At 52.2% G+C, this 12954-nt stretch overlaps 1 protein-coding gene across 1 annotated transcript; it reads left to right on the top strand.

Annotated features, from left to right (window-relative positions):
* The first annotated feature begins 4839 nt into the window (after positions 1 to 4839).
* RHCG (Rh family C glycoprotein) lies at positions 4840 to 12697 on the top strand. Its single transcript, XM_066328314.1, has 10 exons — positions 4840 to 5051; positions 8383 to 8569; positions 9020 to 9170; positions 9488 to 9635; positions 10036 to 10202; positions 10872 to 11009; positions 11352 to 11488; positions 12006 to 12130; positions 12345 to 12418; positions 12513 to 12697. Exons 1-10 carry the CDS (start codon positions 4865 to 4867, stop codon positions 12576 to 12578), a joined length of 1380 nt encoding a protein of 459 aa, XP_066184411.1. The 5' UTR covers positions 4840 to 4864; the 3' UTR covers positions 12579 to 12697.
* The last annotated feature ends 257 nt before the right edge of the window (positions 12698 to 12954 follow it).

The raw sequence follows: 12954 nt of genomic DNA, 5'->3' as shown, positions 1-12954 counted from the left end.
CCGCCATCGCCCGCCCGGTCCGGCCGCTCGCGCCTTCGCCAAGCGCGGGCTCCCATTGGCTGCCGCGAAGCGCCCGCCACGCCCACTCCCCGCGACTCCCTCTCCCATTGGCGGAGAACGCGGAGCGGGAGGGCGGAGCGCCGCGGCGGCGAACGGGGTGCTCACTGCTGATTGGCAGGCCGCGCGGCCAGCTCTGCCATCCCATTGGCCAGAGGCAGAGCCGGAGGGGAGGGCGGGGCCAGCGCGCGAACCGTGCCGATTGGGCGCCGCCACTGGTTTAAAATTTAAAGCCGGCGGGGCGCGCCCGGTGGTGACGTCATCGGTATGGAGTGTGACGTCACCGGGGCGGCGGTGGCAGCTCTCCCCGGGTCCCAGCCGGGACCCCGCTGCTAGGCCATGACACCGGCCCGGTCCTGCCCGCCCGGCACCCGGACAGGCTCCGTTAGTGCCGCTAGAGGTCCACGCCTGCTCGCTCACCGCCACCTCCCCATGCCCGCCACTGCCCGCGGGCAGGAGAAACAGGGACAGCGGCAGACACAGCCTGCCCGGAGGGTCCTGCAGACACGGCATCCTCCTCCCCGAGCCTCCCTGGAGGACAGCAGGGACAGCCCAGGACCCGTATGGGTAAAATTCAGATTTAAATTCAGATCACATATTCAAAAAAAAAAAAAAATACTGTTCGGGTGGTCAGGCATTGAAATAGGTTGGGCAGGGAAAAGGGAACTGATGGAGTCACCATCCCTGGAGTTGCCCAAGAGGCATCTGGATCTGGCGCTGGATGATGTGGTTTAGAAGTTGCAGTGATTTAATGCTCTTTTCATGGTTAGACTTGATTGTAAATGTCTCTTCCAAGCTTGACAATTCTATGCAAAGGTATGGGAGTCAGGGCACCTGGACAAGGGCTGACACTTGTGGAGGACGAGAACCCTGGGTTGTCATCAGCTGCCTTGTCCAGGAGCATCGCCTCCCTGCAGGGCTCTCTCTTGCCCCGTAGTGTCAAGGTGTGATCACACTGGGTAATGGCAGAGGAATCCCCACAGACCAGAGCCACCCAGGTGTCAGCGCTACCCTGGCCTCCAGAGCTTGAATGCCCCAGCCCAAACCAGTGTCACCAGCAGCCAGTCATATTTATAGAGCAACAAAGACAAGTGGGCACTAAACTGCCCATTCAGCTCTGCTGGTGACTGTGAACACAAGTGGGTTTAATGAGCTGGAACCAGGAGCTGATCCACTCAAGTGGGCAGGAGTAACCTGCCACCAAGAGCAAGAGAAGGACAACAGGTCTCCCTGGAGAAGTGCAGAGGACAGCCTGTAGCCTTGGGGGTGTGGGCTCCCTTCTCCTGGCCAGGGGCTGACATCTCTTGCTGCTTGATATCACTCTGTTCCACAAGCCAACCACACCATGTCACTGCTGTTGTCCAGCCACTGGCATCTGCCCCAGCAGCCCACTTAGCAGAGTGTGACCAAAACCTGCCTTGTCACAGGCCACCTGGGCCCCGAAACAAACCCAGGGCTAAAGGGAGTTTCTCAGAAAAGTCTGACAGCTTGCAACACAGGAACTGCTGCTAGCTACCCAAACTCCTTCTCCTTTCCTGCCCAATACAGTGTATTTGTTCTGGAAGCCTATCCAGGTCTTGGGAATGCCAGCAGAGGTGTTGGCTGAGCCCAGGTGATGGTGTTTCCCTGTGTGACAGTCAGAGTTGCTCACACCTCTGCTTCTTGCACTGTCCCATGTTTGTGCTGCTTACACAGATATTTGCCCTCTCTGCCTGCTCCACAAGGACACCAGCTTCCCTCTCAAACAGTCCTTGGGTTCTTTCTGGACAATCATTTACCTGCTGATAAATACTGTTTCTTGGGAGGAAGGAGAGGGCACAAGAAAAATCATTTGTGAATTTGGCTCACGTGTGGTTGTCACTTTGATCCAGATAAGAATTTTTTTTAACCTAAAAAAGTCTCACTTTCTTTTGTCCTGTTTCCAGTATTTATCTCCAAGGGATACTTAATGGTAGGGGGCTGAAAAAAAGGATGAGAAAGCCCAGACCTAAGAGAACTGTTGGATCTACCCTTATACCACCACTCTGTCCTGCCCCTGTGGAAAGTTTGTTTCCCTTTCTGCTGAGCCGGCCTGAAAAAAAGTTTTGTTTTGTATTGACTCAGATGCTTTGCTTTCAGGTCACTCCTCAAGGACCTGCACAAGCAACAAGTCACCTTTGATACTGGACAATGCCCAGAGTCTCAAGGCTTCCAAGACTCCCCAAATCCTCATTCTCCAGTGCCTTCTCCACCCCATGTGTCTAAAGGCTACTGGCAGTGGTTGCTTTGACGACTGATTTTGGGGAGCACCCATTCCCTCTTATCCAGGGTGAAGCTGCCCCAAGGCCTCCAGGCAAGAGGGAAGGCTTTCTGTGTGCTTTAGATTTTATCTATACATTTTCAAATATTTTTAGTGCTCATAAAAGTGAGAAAATTGGTGAGACCCAGCTGGGACCAGTACTGTACAACCCTCACCCAAGGTAACTAAGATCTGGACACTGCCAGACCTGGCCCCATATCTCTTAAGCAGAGAGGCAAATTCTCCTTCTCCCTCAGCATCATCCCGGTGATTTTTTGGGGAAACCTTGTGGCTCTTACGGGTGCTAGACATGATGGGCAAAATTCTGTGGTGGAGCAAGTTCACACCAGCCGGAAGTTTCCAACAGGACATTTAAGCACCTTGATATTTGTGACTGAGGCATGGTGAAGCCTGCCCTGTGTGTCCTACCACACAGTTGGGTACCTTGTAGGGTGGATGCAATGGTGGTCTAACCCATCACAGGCAGTGCTCTGCCAGCACTGCTGCAGACACTTGTGCTGGCACAGCCCCACCAGCCTTCCCACTTTTATCCTGGCCCTGAAAAGGAGCCTGGAGAGAAGCTGGTCTTTTAATGGGTTCTCACAGCACAGACAGCCAGTGGAGCATGCCAGCCCTGATGGGACTGCAGTGACAAAGTGCTGATCTGCAGGTTGATAAGGAGGGGCAGCGCCAGGCAGTGCAGCAAGGTGAGACTATCAGGCTAGCAGAAAAGCCATTAGCCTTTGTTCCTGGCCTCCACACATGGGGAGAGGGGCTGGGAACAGCAGGTGGGGCAGAACTGCTGCCTCTGGGGTCTGCACAAGGGCTTTGCAAGCTGCTTTTCTGGAGACCCTGCCATTTCAGTTGATGTCATAGATTAGAAAAGCTCTGCAGTTACTCTTTCGCTAGAGTAATCACAGAGTGTAACTGCTGGTGGCTATAGTACCTAAACAAGTTCCCTTTTGTTTTAAAATGCTCCTCTGTGCTACCTTTTTCAAGGTGTCTAAGGGCTGCTGTAGGGCAGGGCAGAATACTGGTCTTACCACGTAGTTGGCACGAGAACATGCAACTGTCAACAATTGTGTTCCAGCAATTAGAGATCAAGTATTGTTCGGGGATTTCAGCTTCTTTCTAGCTAGGGATCCTTTGTATCCTGGTGTGTACAGCTGAGACAGCCCTGAAGAAACCCTGTGTAATGGGAGACCCAAAACCACACCCTGAGCAGCATTGCTCGAGGGGGAGCTCGTCCTTCAGACAACAGCAACATCCACTTGCTTTAGGTGTCCCCAAAACGTGACCCCAGTCACACCGACCTCTGCTCATGCAGGGTAAGGGCTAAGGCAGGTGGGCTTCTCTCTTCTTCCCAGTTCTGTCTCTACCCTGCTGCCTGCACAGGGTTCAAATGAGGTTGGAGAATGATTTTTGTGTGGCCGTCAATCTTTTCAAGACCATCCACAGCATTTTTCTGCCATCTGTCATTTTGAGAAGAAAGCATACAAGGAAAAATAATAAACTCAAATTATTGCCTAATCAACACCAAAATCAGTGCTGCTTGCTCAGCCTGCGGGCCACAATTAGATGCCATCAGCAAATTTGGGCAGCTTGCCTGGGCTGCAGTCTTTCATCTCTTGAAGACTGACAGGCAACCCAGGGATCTGCAGGCAGAGGAGGGAGCTGGGATCCATCTGAAGGACTTTCCTAGCTCTTTGGGGAAAGAGCACATAATTCAAAACAGGAGGAAAAATGGAGATCTGTGTTTATGTTTGTTAATTAAAAGAAAACCATACCAGAGGAGAGGGTATTCAGGCCTCCAGGACCATCTCACAGTATTGCCCTGGTTATGCAGCCCAGCTCAGTTTGCCTTGCCAGGAGAATGCTCTGGGTAAATCACTCTGGGAAATTATGGAACATGTGTCACTTGAACACATCCTTACAGCCTTGGCAAGGCCATCGTGTGTCTGTGCACTCATGCAGGATCTTGGTACCTGGTTTGAAGTGCACGCTTTCCTCCCCAGCTGCTTTTCCAAAAGCCAAGAGCTGGAGCAAAGGGTACCCTGCCTTCACCCACAGTGCCAGCTGGGGAAGTGCAATCTCAGAGCTGGGGAGGGGTGAGGGGAACACCCAGAGCCAAGAGGGAGGGGACAGCCGGGCACAGGGTGCTCCTGCCAGGGGCAGGGAAGGGGTGTGGGACCGGGCAGAGCAGGGGGCTGGACACTCTGGCTCCACTCCCCAGGCACACTGGCCTCCACATCTGCTCGTCCCCGTGGAGGCAGGGCTCAAAGGCGCTCGGAGCAGCTCGGAGGAAAGGTGCTGAAGCCTGTCCCTCCTCCCAGGGAGGAAGGTGGGTTAGAGGAACAACCCCGCTGAAGCTCCAGTGCTCTGAAATGTGATCCTGCCGGAGGCACCTCCCTGGGCCCCACCTCGCCCTCTCCGACCCATATATGTGCCAGGCCCCGGGCGGGCGCGGGGGACGTGGGCTGGCACGGTCCCCCAGAGTCCCTGCGGGGGACGAAGCCGAGGCACCAAGGCATGGCCAAGAACACGAACATGCGCTGGCGGCTTCCGCTGGTGTGCCTCCTCTGGGAGGTGGCCATGATCGTCCTCTTCGGAGTCTTCGTGCGCTTTGGCGCCGAGGCTGACGCGCACTGGGAGGAGGAGAAACGAGAGATGAACCTGACCAGTGACATAGAGAACGATTTCTACTTCCGATACCCCTGTGAGTATTCTGGAAGACGAATCCTTGTGCTGGCTGGTCCCCATCCCATCCATCCCATCCCAACCCGTTCTATCCCCTCCATCCTATCCTGTGCTGTGGCAGAGCCTGTCGGGGCCGCCGTCTCCATCCATTGCTAGAAAGTCGTGCTCTTGCCTTGAGGCTGGCTTGGGGTTCACCAAAGAGCAAGAGACAGGCCTCATGACCCTCTGGTGCCTTGGGGCTCTGTCAGCAGGGTACCGTGACGTCTTTTTTTCCAGGAATAGGGCTGACGTGTTCCCAACACTCCGCAAGTTTCAGCTTGCTGCCCCCTCCCTCAGCTCTGGATCAGAGCAAGCCTTTCTGTGCACACAGAGGAACGGCTGTCGAGATCCTGTGACATCTTCCTCCTCTTCCTCTGTCCACCCCCTCACTTGTGAATTATCCTTTAGCTATTGGCATTTCAGTGCCAGAGTTCTCCTAAGCTGCCAGGTTCCCAGGGTTCTGGGGTCACTGCATCGTAGTGACACAGAAATTATTCAGAAGGTTAAAGCTCTTCTGGCCAGGCAGTGCCTTTGGGTGGCTTTGATCTCCAGGGCTGGTCATCTTTGTGAGCCTTTCAGAACAGGCTGCTTCTGTAGGCAATTGTTTCCAAGGAAGCAACAGGCCTGAGTCATGCATCTATTTAGAACATTTCCATTAAAAACACCTGCTAAATCAAAGGAGCTATAGCAACCTGTGGCTGCTGAAGATTAGCTAGTTCAGAAAAGGATTTGCTTACAGAAACCCACTGCTCAGTCAGCTCCAGGTTCATGTACGGTCGTGGTTGCCCTGGGCTCTCCCTGGACATCTGCCCTTGGGACCAGCCCCACACAGGTTGGTGTGAAGCAGCAGCAGTGCCTGGGGGCTGCTCTTGTCACTGGTGCACTGGGAGGACATCAGGAGTCCAAGAAAGAGTGTGTGGGAGCTAAGGAAGTGACATCTCTTCTGTCCTCATATCCCACTCCTGCTCTGCAGTGCCAAGTATTCCCCCTCAAATGGCAGGATGGATTCAACACAACTAAATCAATCTACGGGCAACTGCTCAGTTTAGCTTTGAGTTACGTTTCTGTTTCAGACCTGAGGAAGGGCTCACGTGCCCAAAAGCACAGCTGTTCTTTTTCCCTCATCTAATCAGAAATATTCTCTCTCTGCAAAGATGGACAAATATGACAAGGTGGCCAAGCCCTGGAATTTTAATCCCCGTGTCCATCCAGTGCTGCTCAGAAGAATGTGGTGGCTGAACATCCAAAGACCATTTGTACCAACATATTTGCGACCACTGCTGTCCACAGCACCAGTCTGCAATGCCAGAGGGATAGGAGTGACAGACAAACAGGTCCTTCAAGCCAGAGAAGATTGGGAAGGCAGGCAGAGGGAAGTTGTCCTGGTTTCAGGAAGCCAGTATGTAGTTGTGTTAGTGGTGTCCATTGCCAGGTCCTGTCAGTGTGACAATTCTTTCTCATTTTGGATTGCACATGGATATTCCATAATCAGTGACTCATCTGCTCTCTAGAGAAAAAGAAAAGAGATTTTATTTGTCCCTGAGAGTGTTCCCAAAGCCCAAACACTCATTCTTGATAGTTACAGCAATTGTCCTGCCACAAAAGCGGGCTTACAAAACCTATAGGGCATGGCAATGCCTGTGCTGCCTCTGAGTGATAACAATGTTATTGTTACTACAGGAAAACAAAGGCAAGGGTTAGAAAAAGATTTTAGACTGGGTGTGGTTTAAAGAAAGATCTGCTCTTCCTCCTGAGATCGTACAGGGTCTAGTACACAGTGGGATCCTCTGGGTTTTTGGAAGGCACACAGTCCACAGCTTTAACTATGACCTGTGTATTTCTGCTTTTAGGATGAAAGAATGAATATGTAATGCAAATAGCAGCAGATAAATCTAGCTGTATATTGTGCTGCTTACACTGGAAAAGAGAGGGGAAATAAATACAGCTGCAGAAGGAAAGTCTCTGGGATTGTGTGGTAAAAGCACAGTAAGACTGGTTCTTAGGATATGTAGAGAAGTGCTTTTAAAGTGACCTCTGCTGAACAGTGCCAGCTGCAGATCTCATCTCCTTCCTTTTTGAAGAGTGATTTCATAGGTATGAGGGGCATTTTTAAAAATCAGTTAGATTAGCATGGCACTGCATGGCTTAAGCCTGTCCAAATGCTCATCCTTAAACAAGTTGCAAGGTCTTCTAAAGCACAAAAAGACAAAACTCAGCCTCTGCAGAACTTCATACAAGTCTTCATCAGCCCTCAGTGGAAATAGCAGACACAAGCTTTGTGGAAATGGACCAGAAGCTTATGGATTTCAGCACAGGTTTGGGGTAGAGAATTTCCTTTGCCCTGAGCTTACACCCTCTCTGAGTGCACAGACTTTGCTGGATATAGTGGCTATAATGATTTGTGGACTGCAAAATGCAGAACGTTCTGGTTTAGCTCCATCACTGCTGAATTTATCTGCTCTGCAGGATGGGTTTGGTGGTGAGAGCCTCCCAGGGGGGATCCCAGCCTTGGGTCTCCTGTTTTTTCTATTGGCTGAGTGGCCTTCAGTGTGAGGGTTTGCATGGTTCAATTTGTAAGTATGCAAGCGTTTCAGCTCACTTAATTGCAAAGCAATGCTTATCTGATAGAAATGTGCAGATTAAAATGTGCAGGGTTTACGGCACCAAGAAGGTCTTTCAAGAGGTTCAAACAGATCTGGTTTCCCCCGGGGAAGGGCATCTGAGGGGCTTGGGTGAGCAGCTCTGACCATTAGTGGGAAGAACTGGGTCTCTCTGGTTTAAGCACTAAAAATCTCACGAGGTGGGTTTCTGGTCTCAAGGGTGTTTTGCCACTGATTTCCGAAGCATTTTAAAATGCATTTGTAAACTTTCCTTGTTCTTGTCCTCTCCTTGCTCTGAGGCATCACCAGGATGCCTGCACTGAATGGACCTACCCAAAATGAACATTTACGTGTTTTAAAAAAACTTTACTGTTCATTACACATGATGTTTTTTTTATTTTTTTACAAAAGGGGAAAAAAACAACCTGAATAGAAAAACGTTTTCCTCTGTACACTCCATTACTCTCAGGTCTTCTTTTGCACACAGCTTTTAGTAAACATTTACTTTAAAGGCTGAGCCTTTTAAGAAAAAGCTGTTTCTGAAAGCTGAGCCATTTTCAGTCTTAAAAACATGGGGACATGAGGCAAACACACATTTTCTCTTGAATTTCCCCCCTACTGATGTAATTAGTTTCTTTTCAACACCAAATGCACGTGGCACTTGCAGCCCTGCTGTCCCCACAGAGCTGACAGTCCCTTCCCTCTGCACAGCTTTCCAGGACGTCCATGTGATGATCTTTGTGGGCTTTGGCTTCCTCATGACCTTCCTCAAGCGCTATGGATTTGGAGCTGTGGGTTTCAATTTCCTCCTTGCTGCCTTTGGGATCCAGTGGGCTCTCCTGATGCAAGGCTGGTTCCACTCGTTCAAGGATGGGAAGATCCTCATTGGAGTGGAGAAGTAAGGAAGAACTGGGCTCTAGGATGCAACCTCTGTCTTGGCCAGTGGAAAAGCTGGAATGAGAGCCAAGCAGTTGGCAACACCTGTCATTCAGTTATGTCAAATACAAATCAGTGTCTAAAATGTTGTTTTACTTCCACTTGCTTTCCACCTTTTAGTCCAAAGGTACCTGCCATTGTGGTGGTACTGCTCAGAGGGAAACTTGAGATGAGTGGCACCCCTTAGTGCCAAGCCAGGCACCAAGGATGTTAGTGCTGAGAACATGTATCATCCACATTACCTGAAAAATCTGGGGGTATAAGGATGGGAGGAAAGTCAGTGGGAAATCCAGGGATGTCTCCTAATCACTTTTTTCTCTTCAGGTGGGATCTCTAGAGCTGGGTATAGATAAGAGTGATTTACAGAGAAACATGTCCTTATTAAACCATAATTTTCCTTCCCCTTTTCCAGCCTGATAAATGCTGATTTCTGCGTGGGCTCTGTGTGCATCGCCTTTGGGGCCATCCTGGGCAAAACCAGCCCCATACAGCTCCTTGTCATGACTTTGTTCCAAGTCACACTCTTTTCAGTGAACGAGTACATCCTCCTCAACCTTCTTCATGTAAGGCTTTAGGTAGTACCTGCTTTGTTCTGCCCCTTCCTCTCTGCACCTGTCCGAACTGTCTCCCTTTGCTATGGCTCCACCGATTTAAAATGCAAGAATTCAGGCAGCAAAAGTAAGCAGATTGTGAAGGAGAGGGGCAGGGGGTTGTACTTCCCTGAGGAGGGATATCTTCTGGGGTTTATAAGCCTGGCAAGTCAGGAGCACTGGGTCCCTCTGTCAAGTGCACAGACAAGCTGAGGACAATGCAAATCAGGCCTCGGCTCCAGAATGAGTGGCAACTGCAGAAGCAAACCTCTGTTTTCCCATGGCTGCAGGTAAAGGATGCAGGTGGCTCCATGACCATTCACACCTTCGGAGCCTACTTTGGCCTCACGGTGACACGGGTCCTGTACAGACCCAACCTGGAGCAGAGTAAGGACAAGCAGGGCTCCGTGTACCACTCTGACCTCTTTGCCATGATCGGTGAGTCAGCCCTCATCTTGGGGTGCTGCTGCCTGGGGACCACTCGGGTGTACAGGGCTGGTTCCTCCTGTGTCTCTGGGAAAAACGGAAACCAGGATATGGAGTTGAGGAGTTCTGTATCCCAGAGGTCTTTCACCTTTCAGAGTTACACAGCTCCCTTCATCAGTGGCTGGGCTGAGGTGGTGTCTGAGAAGACAAGGATGTATTTTGGTTCCCTTTCTCTCCCAGCCTTTCCTGACACTGGTCTCATCATGTGGGGTGTGAATCTAGGGAAGCAGGACTATGGGATGTAACCTCCCCCATGCAGAAATATCTTCCTAAAGAAGTAGGGTATTTTTTCAATCCCTGTATTCTCTCTTGTCCCTTTCTCTTCCTCATCCCATCTGCCCCATCCCACCAGGCACACTGTACCTGTGGATGTACTGGCCCAGTTTTAACTCAGCCATTTCTGATCACGGGGATGCCCAGCACCGGTCTGCCATTAACACCTACTGCTCTCTGGCTGCCTGTGTCCTCACCACCATGGCCTTCTCCAGCATGCTGCAAAAGAAGGGCAAGCTTGACATGGTAAGATGGGAGCAGAGAACCCTGCACTGACCAGGGTTAACCAATTAATGAGGTTAATCAAGGGTCCAGAAAACAACTGGTACTTGTACTTTTCTGAACAGACACTGGGTTTCGGGGCATGATGGTGAAACCAGCATGCAGGCAGAAACTCTGAGGCTATACTGAAAAAGAAAGTGGGGATGGCTCCCGCAGGGCTTGAGGTGTGGGGTGATGCCCTTCCTGTGGTGGACCCAAGTCACGGCAGGAGCTGGACTTGCTCTGCTGGGCATGTTGCAGAGCCCTTTTTGGCAGCGCTCCCCATCAAACAAGGCCTGCGCAGCAGCTCATGAGCAATCGGGGGGCTGACTTGTTAGATGTGTGGGTGACATGTCTCTGTGACAGCAGAGCTTGCATGACACACGGGTGAGACAATTTCCATCTCATCACAACTCCCCACCCTTATCTGTGGATGCAAAGAACGTGTGTGGTACGGGGAGTGGGAGTCTATGTGCACCTGTGCTGCAGACAGAAGCTGCCTGTTCTTTTCTTGTTTTTCACCACTAAGTAGGAAAATGGGCCCTGATATTTCCTCTGGAAACATTTTCAGAGCTGATTCTCCCACTTTGCCATTTGCACCATCCCTGGGCAATTTCAGTCTCCCTGAGATGCCAAGGCAGGTTGCTTGTGCAGGTCCACATCCAGAACGCCACGCTGGCCGGCGGCGTGGCCGTGGGCACCAGTGCTGAGATGATGCTGACCCCGTACGGCTCCCTCATCGTCGGCTCCATCTCCGGCATCGTGTCCACCGTGGGGTATGTCTACTTCACGGTGAGTACTGCTCCAGGGGTCTGCAGCCCTGGTCCTGCTGAGGAGACCAGAAATGGATTGACTTCCCTTTGACAGTTCCTGCTTTCCAGAATCCCTTCTGTCTCCTTTTACTTCCCCAAAATGCCCATGAAGTTTCAGACTCACAGCAGGAGCATGTTTGGAGGATATGTTGTTAGATTATCTTGAGCTTGGCTTACATCTTTGTCTACAAGCCCTTATCTCTTTAATGGGACGCAGTATCATTCCTCCTCCTCTGCTTATCCCAGTCCCCCATGGAAGGAACTAATCCTTTCCAGGACCACACTCAACTCCCTGATCTCTCTCTACTTCCCTTCCCCTCAGCCTTTTTTGGAGTCTAGGTTGCACATTCAGGATACATGTGGCATCCACAACCTCCATGCCATGCCAGGCCTTATTGGGGGCATTGTGGGGGCCATCACAGCAGCTGCAGCCACAGAGGATGTGTATGGAAAGGAAGGGTAAGATGGCTTGAAAATCTTCCCTGAGAATAGATCTTACCTGAAGCTCTGTGGGCTGGGAGCAGGGAGCAATTAACAGCTTTTTTTCATAGTTCAGGGTTGTGGAGAGATGTCCCTCAAAAACATGGGGGTGCTCTGACCGTGTTGGTCTTACTGAATTGTAGCCTCATCTTACTCAGCTGACTCTTGGTGGCCTCATAAAGTGAGCCACAATCCTGCTGTTTGGCATTATTCTGGGCCACAATGGGGAGAGAGGTGCTTCTCCCTCTCCCCTGCATTGTTTTGTGGGGTTGGATAAGGCTAAAAGTCTGAATTACAAAGTGAATGTTTATATCTGGGGCTCCTCCTTGGTAAGGCTTTGCCAGGGGTCAGAGAAGGAAGTGAGCAGGGGTTTGGTCATTGCAGAAGAGGGATGGGGCTAAGGAAGAGTTCCCAAGAGAGCAGGGCAACATGGTTCCTCTAGAGCCAGGGAATGTCCCCAGCCAGGGACACCCATCACCGTTTCTGCCCTCGGCAGGTTCATCAAGGCGTTTGACTTCACGGGCGTGTACCGGACACGGACACCTAGTATCCAGGGAGGGTTCCAGGCCGCCGGCATTGTGGTGTCTCTGCTGATGGCATTTGTTGGGGGGGCCATCGTGGGTAAGCCGGAGGGGAGCACGGAGAGGGGAGGGCTGAGCCAGCCTGCAGCTGAAACAGAGGCATCCACGTGCCGCTGTCCGCTGCCGGACGCATCCTGGGGGGACGGCACCGACCGCTGTGCCAGGGCTGGGTTTTCCCTCCTTGGGTTCACCAGCCGCATCCCTCCTGCCTCCCGCACGGGCCCCTGCCCACCGCCCTGCCCGCCTCCTTGCAGGGGGCATCCTGAAGCTGCCCATCTGGGGGGACGCGGCGGCCGAGAACTGCTTCGAGGACGGCGTTTACTGGGAGGTGAGGGGGCGCGGGGCGGGAGCGGGCCGGGGGGCACGAGATGGCGCTGTCGGCCCGCGGCCCGGCCCGGGGGGCTCAGGGGGCTCTGCCGCAGGTGCCGGACGACGAGGAGAGCGACGTGTACCACATGCACAACCCCGACAAGGCCGCCTCGCCCTGAGCCGCGCCCCGCGCCGCCGGCCGAAGGATCGTCTTCTCCCCGTGACGACGAGGGCTCTGCCCTACTCTGCCGCTTTTGTAACGAGCTGCTGTGGATAGAATAAAGTCGTGTTCTTCTTTCCAGGCCAGGGCTGCCCTGTGTCAGCGGCCGAGCGGGATGGGATGTCGCCCAGAGCCGTCTCTGCCGCCAGCGGCGCGGCAGCTGCCAGGAGAGCTCTTGGCTGCCCGGGGCAAAGCCGGGACATTCCCGGTGCCTTGGGGACAAAGTGGAGGCATGAACGATGGCAATACAGGCTGGATGTCTCAGACAATATATTAGATAACGCACTCTGGGAGATACTTGGTTTGGGAGCTGGCACCTTGAGCTGACAACCGAG

Source organism: Sylvia atricapilla, chromosome 13 (genome assembly GCF_009819655.1).
Source record: "Sylvia atricapilla isolate bSylAtr1 chromosome 13, bSylAtr1.pri, whole genome shotgun sequence".
NCBI classification, from domain to species: Eukaryota; Metazoa; Chordata; class Aves; order Passeriformes; family Sylviidae; genus Sylvia; species Sylvia atricapilla.
This window is presented reverse-complemented; position numbering and strand designations above follow the sequence as displayed.